At 29.8% G+C, this 10,403-nt stretch overlaps 1 protein-coding gene across 1 annotated transcript; it reads right to left on the bottom strand.

The window, feature by feature from the left end:
- Positions 1-1,116, bottom strand: LOC133794772 (nuclear transcription factor Y subunit B-5-like). Its single transcript, XM_062232159.1, has one exon. The coding sequence runs from the start codon at positions 958-960 to the stop codon at positions 376-378; it is 585 nt and encodes a 194-aa protein (XP_062088143.1). The 5' UTR covers positions 961-1,116; the 3' UTR covers positions 1-375.
- Between the last annotated feature and the right edge of the window lie 9,287 nt (positions 1,117-10,403).

The raw sequence follows: 10,403 nt of genomic DNA, 5'->3' as shown, positions 1-10,403 counted from the left end.
GATACAAGGATGATCTATATATGATCGGCTACAATCTCAGTTCACAAATTCAGTTAATAAGCTACTAATTAACAGTAGTCAAATATCAAAGAAGAAAAGAAAGATCGATCTAATCTTTAACATACAGATTATAAAAAACCTAATTTGAATATCCCCAAGTTCCCCCCTCCCAACTCAGCAAGCCCCCCATATATATAATCAAAATAATACAACATACATGAGATATTGGAAACTGATCTTGATTAATTACCATTCAAAACTGCCTTGAAAAAGAGTTATTACTCCTCTCAATCACATTAAACGTGAGTGAAGTATAAGTATTGGTACTATTATATATGTGAAGGGACATGATGTTGTTGGTGATCATGATCAGGATCAGGATCGATCCCCACACCCTCCAATATAATTGGAATTGATGATGTCGTTATTCTGACTATGATGATGGTGATGATGATGATGATGATGATGATTTTGATCAAGATTATGATTATTACTAGTATTATTACTATTATTACTACCACTACCTTTGTTGTTGCTATTACTAGTCTGGCCACCATGAGCTGAAGATCTCTCCCCTTCTAGCTCTCTGAACTTGTGCAGATACCTCTTGAGTGGGTCGGCGTAATCGTCGAAGCCGAGCGCGGCCAGCGCCCAACAAATGTCGTCGCCATTCACCGTCTTCCTCTTCTCCTTGTGGCACTTGTCGGAGGCTTCTCCAGTGACAAAGCTTATGAACTCCGATACGCATTCCTGCATAGTCTCTTTGGCTTCTTTGGAGATTTTGGCGTTTGGGGGCAAAATCTGCTTCATGATTCGCCCAACGTTGGCTATTGGAAGCAACCGATCTTGCTCCTTGATGAACCCATCTTGATCGATTTCATGACTACTACTCGGCCCGGATGAGCAATTATTGTAGTGAAACCCTTCTCTTTCTCTATTATTGCCTAAATTATCAAACATATTCTCTCGATAATTAAAGAAAATTAAATCTCTCTGAGCCTGCCAAACATAGACACGTTGCTCCCCCTTCTCTCTCTCTTGATGATGATGCTTTATATATAACTATATATATAAGATTGATCCCCTTTATATAAATGTTGTGTGGGTAAGCGCGCACGCATGTAGTATTATGTATACATGTATATAATATATATATATACATGTTAATTTTTGTGTATGTGTGCATATATACCACATGTATTTTTAAATATAATATAAATACGAACAAGAAAAAGTAATACTAGCTAGGGTTAATTAAAAAATAATATCATATGATGATTCACTTGAAAATTAGAAATAAGATCGATGAGCTATACGGTATAAATTTTTGTTTGCCATAATTTTCAGTACTCTACATAAATTATATATATCATCACTTAATTGTGACGTGATCATTAATATTCGATATTAAATAATTATATATACATTGTCAAAGTGATATGACTAGTATACATTTTTTTTCTCAAGAAAATCAATATAACTCGATCGTGATATACGCTTGAGTTGGAAAACAATTTTTGTTTTTAGTTGACAAAAGTTGGAAAACAATTCTTGATTAAACGAAATAGTAAAGATGTAGCTTAGGTAAGCTACACGAAGTGATGACGTGGAGATGAAATTGGTCGGTATATAATATTATAATATAATTATTATGACTATAAGTAGACTGATTGTGTGGAAAAGAAGAAACCATGAGAATAGGGTTTGTTCTTACTCTCTATACTACCTAATTAAAGGCTTCTAATTTGATTAATTTAAAGTGAAAGACTAGAACTTGTCTATGGATAAATGGTCCCCCCTTTGATCTGTTTAATCCTCTCAATAAGTTTGAACTATATTTGCTTAAAAAATTCATGCAAATTTGAATTTGTGGACTATAAGATATGCACGTGTGATAGTTGTAGTGTACGTATGTGTATATATAAATAAACACAACCAAATGAAGACCTAAAAAGAAGGGATTGCCGATAAACTAAACTTGAATAAGGTTGATGATACCTATATCTAATATATAAATGTATGTATGCGTATGGTTTCTACATGAAATTATATCCCAGTACTACACATCTATATGATGACAAATCAAATAAATAGTTTACTTAAATTAGTATCAAAACTTTAATAATGTCATCCCTCAACCTGCCACTTGGTCTGTTATATATATATATATATATATAATGATTCATTTGTTTAAGATAATGTCTTAGAATTTTCAAGTTACAGGTGAGATTAACATGTGGCAATTTTACCTATAATTCATTTTCAATGGTGCAAATCTTTCAAACATAAATACATGGTACACATTAATGGAGGGGTCATAATCTTGATCATTGTGCCTATTAAACCTTCCCTACACCCAACTTTCTGAAAATGACTCGTTTGTGATTAGTTTAGATGTTCAACAGTACTATTTAAAACGTACGTATCCTATCTTTTTCTTTTCAAGATAGAGAATTTTATCTCATCCAAGGTTTAACTTGTCATTTAATATTTTTGTTTAATTGAACCAACCAATTAGATATAGAAACGTATAAATCAAAATTATCACCCTGATAAGTCTTTATAGAAAAATATTCCACCAAAAAAAAAAAAAGAATAATGCTATATTTTTAAATTTATTTTTAATTTTAAATGTAATCACTAATATTTTAAATTAAGTAGTTAAAATTAGTAGTTCTATATCATTTTAAGTAGGATTATTATTCTTTGTGAGTGTGTCTAACCTTACTTAAAAATAAATAATACATACAGCGCAGAAATTGAAGCAACAAAAAGATTATGATGAAATTATTCGGTGGTAACTGATAATACAATAATTAAAGATAAAGTTAGTTTAGAGGTACGGTAAAGAATTGATTGAATATAATGATTCTTTTGATAAATATAAATATATATATATATATATAAATCTATTAGTTTTTCCTTATAAATTAGTTTTGCAAACAAATCAGAAGGAAGAAACATGCATGCACATATGGTAAATTATTTGTAAGTTGATGAACATGACCTTCATATTGTCATGAATTCATGCGGAAACCTAGACATGTGCTGTACTAGACGACAGCAAAAATAAAGTAATATTTTTTTCTTTTATTAATTGGTTAATTAGTTAATAATAGTATTCAGCAGCTGATACAGCAGTACTACTACATATCTTAAGCCAGGCATTCATTTCGAGTGTCAAAGTCAGTCTCGGGAATACATAGGTCGTGTTGCAAAATTTTTGGTTTTGAATTTTTTAAATATAAAAATGGAAATATTATTTTTATTTTTGTTTTTTTATTTTAAAAAAATAAAAATATGTTTGGTAATTATTATTTTTTTTTGTTTTTAAAAATAAAAAATAATAAATGCGTTTGATAATTTTTATTTTTATTTTTTGTTTAACAATATAAAATGAGGTGTTGATTTGAAGAAGATAAGAAAAAAAGAAACGAAAAGTCGAAAACGATTTTAAAAAAATTCAAAGTGAAAAAAATTCTATTTTCAAAATTTAATGAATTTTAATTAATTATTTTTAAAATATTAAATAAAAATAGAGTTACCAAATATTGTTTTATGTTTAATTGTCAAATTTTTAATTGACAAATAAAAAACTACCTTTTTTAAATGTTACCAATCATCACCATATTAATTAGTTTTACACATTTTGTTTAATAATTACATCATGTGAGAAGAATTAATATTATTAATAAACTTATGAAACTAAGTCTCTGGCCAAAATAAAAATAAAAAACTTATGAAACTAAGATTAGAATGGTCTTAGTATTTGCTAAATTGAGTATAAATAGTAGGAATGCACATTTTCCCTATGGGGACGGGCCTTGCAGGGACCCACCCTTAATGGGGCGGAGAATCCTCATCTAAATGGGAAACGGGACAGGAACGGGGATAACTTTCAATCCCCGAATGTTAAATGGGGCGAGGACGGGATAGCACTTCCCACCCCGACGGGGCCCCGTTTATATTTTTATATATTTTTATAATATTTTATATGTATTTTATATCTTTCTTTATGTGTTTCTGTAGTATATTAGTAACTTTTTTTAATATTTTAAACTTTATTTAGGATAGTGTTTAATATTTTAATTTACATATAATTTATGATTTTTATTTTAAAATTTTAATTTAAAATTTATTTTTTAAATAAATAGGTTCCCTGTGGGGATTCCCCACCCCAATAAGGAATTCTCCACCCCGTCCCCGACGAGGAATAAGCGGGGACTGGGATTAGAAATATAAATGGGGACGGGGACGGGGGGAGCACTCCCCACCAATTCCCCGCCCCATGTACATCACTAATAAATACCCCATTTAGAATTCAATTAACCATGTTAATGGTACAATCAAAATACACACTCAAATTGCTACCAAAAAAAACAGGCAGTTAAATTATACACAATAATGTAACTACATAATTTAAAATGATAGATCTTACATAAAATTATATAAATGCTAATATTAATGACTAATCAGGCAATCATTATGTATAATTTTAATATGTGTCTATTATTGCTCGAACAAAATATTATCCATATCACTAATTTTATTACAATTATATTATTATTTTTTTATATAAACTTATCATCACAATCCGCACCATACTCTTATATAAAGACGAGTGAAACATAAAATTTAAGAAAATTAATCATTTTACTTAAAAATAATGCAAGAAAAAGTTAAATTGTAAATCAAACAGGAGTATTAAATTGAAAAGTAGGAACTTTAGGAAACATAAAAAACAAATAAGAGGTGTATTCTTCAGCTATAACTAAAAGTAGGCATATCTATTGTAATTTCAACTATGTATTAAGATGTTGACAATGAAATATTAATGAAATAATTTCAATTATTATAAAATCTTTTACATAGAGTATAATTTATAAGTTTAATCTAAAGACAAAAGTTTACTTTAATTTTTGTTAAATGAAATACACACTTTTTTATTTATATCAATTTGAATCCCTATATTTAAGCTGAATTCTAAAATGGACCCTCTCTTTACAAAAAAATATTTTTTTGGATGTAAAATTGTTTTATTGAATTGGCCAAAATAATTTCAAATATGACCAAAATTTCCTTGATTTTATAAATTAATTATTTAAACAAAAACAAAAATTAAATTAAAATTCTAACTAAAATCGAAATAATTATTCTTTTTCTTTTATTCCATCTTTCTGATTCCAACATTCATGGTTTAAATCAAAATTTATAGTTCTTAGATAAATAACCCAAATCAATGAATCACACCCAAATAATAAAAATAAAAAACCCTCACACCCCACTGCTTTAAAAAGTGAAATCATTTTAGAAATTGAGGGTGTGATTGCTATCTAATTTGGGTTCAATTTTATAGTTTTGAAAACTTAAAGTTTGTGGGTCTCATCAAAATAAGTGATTGGTAAGTTATTTTGTAAAATCAAATCCAAATCAATATCCAGATTTTACAATGCAAAATGAAAAACGATAAAATATCGTTTTCTCCATTTTATGAAAGTTCTTCTCCAAAATCCTAAAAACTAAAGCCATTTATTCTCTCTCTCTCTGTGCTCCACTCCACTCTATCTTTCTTCTGCCATTATCAATCTAAAATATCTCTAAAATGTGCTATGTTTTATGTATATATGTATTGTGAGATTTTTATTTTTAATCTTTATGAAATAAAAAATGCTATAAATATATATATGTTAACGGTGTGTTTCTGTGTTTTTATATATATATGTGTATATATACAACAACAACAAAAAAGAGGATACATATATAACAACAAAAAACGATTTAAGATGGTGGGTATGTTTGGTTGGGTTATTAGACTAATTTATATATATATATATTATAACATATATTTATATACATGCACATATAAAATTTTACCAACGAAAAATATATCATAGGAGGAAATAAAACAAAGTGGCTAGTAAAAATTTTATAAGCATTTTATGTTGCTATATCTTTGTTGCACTACAAGAAACGAGCTTTTTGTCGGCGCAATTCGGAATTGTGCCGGCAAAAACCACTTTTACCGTCGCAATTGGTGAATTACGCCGGCAAAAACAAACACTTTTGCCGGCGCAATTATGCGCCGGCAAAGGTGACTTTTGCCGACGCAATTCGGGGTTGCGCCGGCAAAAGGGCAATACCTTTGCCGGCGTAACCCCAAATTGCGCCGGCAAAAGTGCCATCAGTTTTCAAATAAAACCCCACAGACTTTTGCCGGTGCATTTCACCTAACGCGCCGGCAAAAGTCAAACGTGTTTTTTAAATTTTTTGCACTTTTTCAAGAAAGAAGGTGGGTATACTTTTGTCACCGCGTTTCGTTGTGCCGACAAAAGTCTAAAAATGCGCCGGCAAAAGTCGTACTAAGTAAAACGACGACGTTTTGTGGTAGGGTTTAATAAATACTTTTGTCGGCGCATTTTTAGACTTTTGCCGGCGCAACGAAACGCGCCGACAAAAGTCATAACGATATTAGACCCGCCGTAGCCTCCTTCTTCCCCATTTCAGTTTTGTTTTTCTGAAGAAAAAAAAAAAAAGGTTCTCTCTCTCTCTCCTCTGTGTGAATTTCTCCGACTACCCCGTGAGCCATAATCCCACAATGGCTCAACTCATATAGTGAAGCTTTTCTCTCAAGGTTAGTAAATCAAATGATAAAATTTTTAACATTTTTAGATTTTTTTCTCTATATTTCGTTTTGTAATTGTATATTTTTTTTGTTATTCTCTCCCTATAAACAGGTGTGTTATAGCTCCAATCTCTCGGTGGAACAACTCTAAAGGTTAGTTTATATATATATTTCGGTTTATATATATATTTATTTCGGTTTATATATATATTTATATGTGATTATATATATATTAGATATAAATATATATGTATATATCAATTTATATATATCAGTTTATATATATCAGTTTATATATATGTATATATTTATATGTCCGGATATATATATGCATATTTAAATTTGTCTTTTTTTTTATACATGTATATATATTTGTTTATGTATATATGTTTATTTGTATATATGTAAATGTGTGTGTACATATGTTTATTTAATGTTAAATTTTTTTAGAAAATTGATTAATATATATGTATGTGTGTGATATTTGATATTATAATTATATTTTTCTGTTAAAAAAAACAAATAAATATGTGTAGTTTTAGAAAAATGAGATTAATAATGAAAAACAAAATATGATTTTAGTATTTATTAAAAAAAAACTGATTTGAGTATGTATATTTTTTAATTTTAATGCTTAATATGTATATTAAAAAATAGATTAGATTATGTATATTAAAAAAATATATATTATATTTTTTTATATTAAATATTATTTGTTTATAAATATTTACTAAATAAATTATTTTGATGTTACTGATATAAAAAGATTTGATATATGTTATTAATCTTGGTTTATGTTGTGCATACTATGGGAATATTCTGTATATTGCTCTGGGAATATTCTGGTTATATATGTGTTTAATTTGTAGGTTTTTCAATTTTTGGGATAGTTTGAAATATAGTCGTTATGCTGCCCAAATTTTGTTGGAGTTAGTAAAATTAATAAAATTTTAATAATTAATTAAATAAAAATTTAAGTATAATTAAAAATTCATCAAAAAAATAATTTTTAACTATAATTTAAATAAAATAAAATTACCAATCATAATAATTAATAATTAATTTTAACATTAATATTAGATGTTTTGTAATTGAAAAAGTTAAAAATATAAATGATTTAATAAAATATAAATATAATAAAATTGTTATTGATTAAGTAAATAATCCAATACAAATTGAAGAATTTAATAAAAAATTACAAAATGAAATTAATGTATAATTAAATTAATTTTAAATTAAAAGTAATAAATAAGTAAATGTTAAAGTAGACTAGTCAAAGGACATGTGGCACTATATGATTGGTCCACATTGTTATTATTCTTAAAATAATTTTTAATTTAACAAAAAATAAAATTTACATTTTTAAAAAAAAAATTCAAATTTTTTTTCAATCTAAGATTAAGTATGAAAAATAGATTTTTTTTTTTTAATTTAATTTTTTATTGTTAATATCCTCAAATTTTTTAATTTATTATTATTATTATTATTAAAATCAACCTATTTATCATTTTGTCTACTTTTTTTCAATTAAAGATTAAGTAATTTTGTTTAAAATCCAAGAAATAATTTAAGATTAAATATTTCTTTTACTTAATCTTAAATAATTGATTAAAAGCAACAAATTTGATTTTTTTTTTTAAATGAGAAAAAATTATTTTTTGTTACTTTTAAATTGAAAAACAATAAATTGGATTATTTTAAAAAAATGAAAAATATAAAATGATTTTTTTTATGAAAAATTATTTAAAATAATAATAATAATAATGTGTACCAATCATGTGGTGCCACGTGTCATTTAAGTGTTAGTAAGTTGTAAGTTTGAGTAATTTAGCCGCAAATATCCCTATAAATAATTATTTTTGCCAGAGATAGGATATTATTATCAGTTAGTGATAATTAGGGAGACAAACAGTCATGAAATACTTTTACTATCATTTCCCTCATTTTAAGATAATTATTAATATTTTCTTAATTATTTCGCTTAAAGATGGCGAGCGACAGGAGCTGGATGAGTGCGAGGAATCGTTGGTCTCTGGAGTATAGAAATGGTGTTAAGGAGTTCTTCGATATCGCCAAAAATCAGTTGAACGATCGGGGTTTGGTTCGCTGTCCACGCAAGAAATGTGGGAATGTTAAGCTCCAGCCTATAAAATCAATTTCGATGCATTTATTCAACAATGGCATTGTACAGTCCTACAAAGTGTGGCATTACCATGGAGAGGCGCTGTCGTCGCCACCAGCTGTGGTACGAGATCATGACAGAGATGAGATAGCGGATATCCTGGAGGATGTTTACGCTGAAGATGACGTTCCCGCTGGAAACTATAATGATCCTCCCCAAGATGATCCTCAACATCGTGACAAGTATGACAATTTATTTAAGGAGATGTCAAGTGAACTGTACCCGAGTTGCCGAAAGTATTCCGCGTTGAACTTCTTGGTGAAGCTGATGCATCTGAAAGTTATTAACAAGTGCAGCAATCATTACTTTGATGGTTTGCTGGAATTGTTAGTCGACGCTATGCCTGACGGAACAATTTTACCTAAGTTTAACTATGAGGCGAAGGCAAAGTTGCGGAGTATTGGATTGGGATATGAGTCCATCGATGCTTGCAAGCATGACTGTGCACTGTTTTGGAAAGGAGAATGTGAATTTGGAATTCTGTCTGGTTTGTGGTGAGTGTCGCTGGCAAGATAATCGTGGGAATGGGAAGAAAGTGGCCCATAAGGTCATGCGGTACTTTCCGTTGACGCCGAGATTGAAAAGGCTGTACAGTTCCAGATATACTGCAGAGGATATGAGATGGCACTATTCTAAAAGGCCAAGGGAAGATGGTGTGATGAGGCACCCCGCTGACAGTAAGGCGTGGAAGCACCTTGATGAGTTGTACCCATCTTTCGCACCCGAACCTCGAAATGTTAGGCTTGGGTTGGCTACAGATGGTTTCAATCCTTTTGGGAACATGAGCAACTCTTATAGCATGTGGCCTGTGATACTTGTCCCATACAACTTGCCGCCGTGGAAGTGCATGAAACCACAGTCATTAATGTTGTATATTCTAATTCCAGGTCCTTCTTCACCTGGAAAAGATATCGATGTCTATATGAGACCTTTGCTTGACGAGTTGAAGGAGTTATGGGTGAATGATGTCGAGACACGAGATGCATACAATAGTACCTTGTTCAATATGCGTGCAACAATCTTGTGGACCATTAACGACTACCCAGCTTATGCTATGATGTCTGGGTGGAGCACAAAAGGGTACAAGGCGTGTCCCACATGCAATGAAGAAACTCCCTCTGTAGGGATTAGAAGTAAAATTGCATACATTGGCCATAGGAGGTTTCTTGATATGGATCATGAATGGAGGAGCAAACGAGCACTATTCGACGGTAACAAGGAACTCAGGCCACCACCAAAAGATTACTCTGGTGATGATGTGTTGAAGCAATTAGAGAATTTGTTGATTAGACATCCTAGGAAACACAAAGAATTTGGTGGTGTGAAACGCAAAAGGGCTCCGATTGAACTTAATTGGTCGAATAAGAGCATATTTTTCGAGCTTGATTATTGGAAGGAGTTATTGTTGAGGCATAACTTGGACGTAATGCACATTGAGAAGAATGTTTGCGACAGTGTCTTGGGAACTTTGTTGAACTTAGAGGGAAAATCTAAAGACACTGACAAGGCAAGACTTGATCTAGCAGACATGAAAATTAGGGAAAAACTCCACCTCCGCAAAGAGGGAAACAAGTGGAAGAAATCTCATGCCAGTTACAC

This window comes from Humulus lupulus, chromosome 1 (genome assembly GCF_963169125.1).
Source record: "Humulus lupulus chromosome 1, drHumLupu1.1, whole genome shotgun sequence".
Taxonomy (NCBI): Eukaryota; Viridiplantae; Streptophyta; class Magnoliopsida; order Rosales; family Cannabaceae; genus Humulus; species Humulus lupulus.
This window is presented reverse-complemented; position numbering and strand designations above follow the sequence as displayed.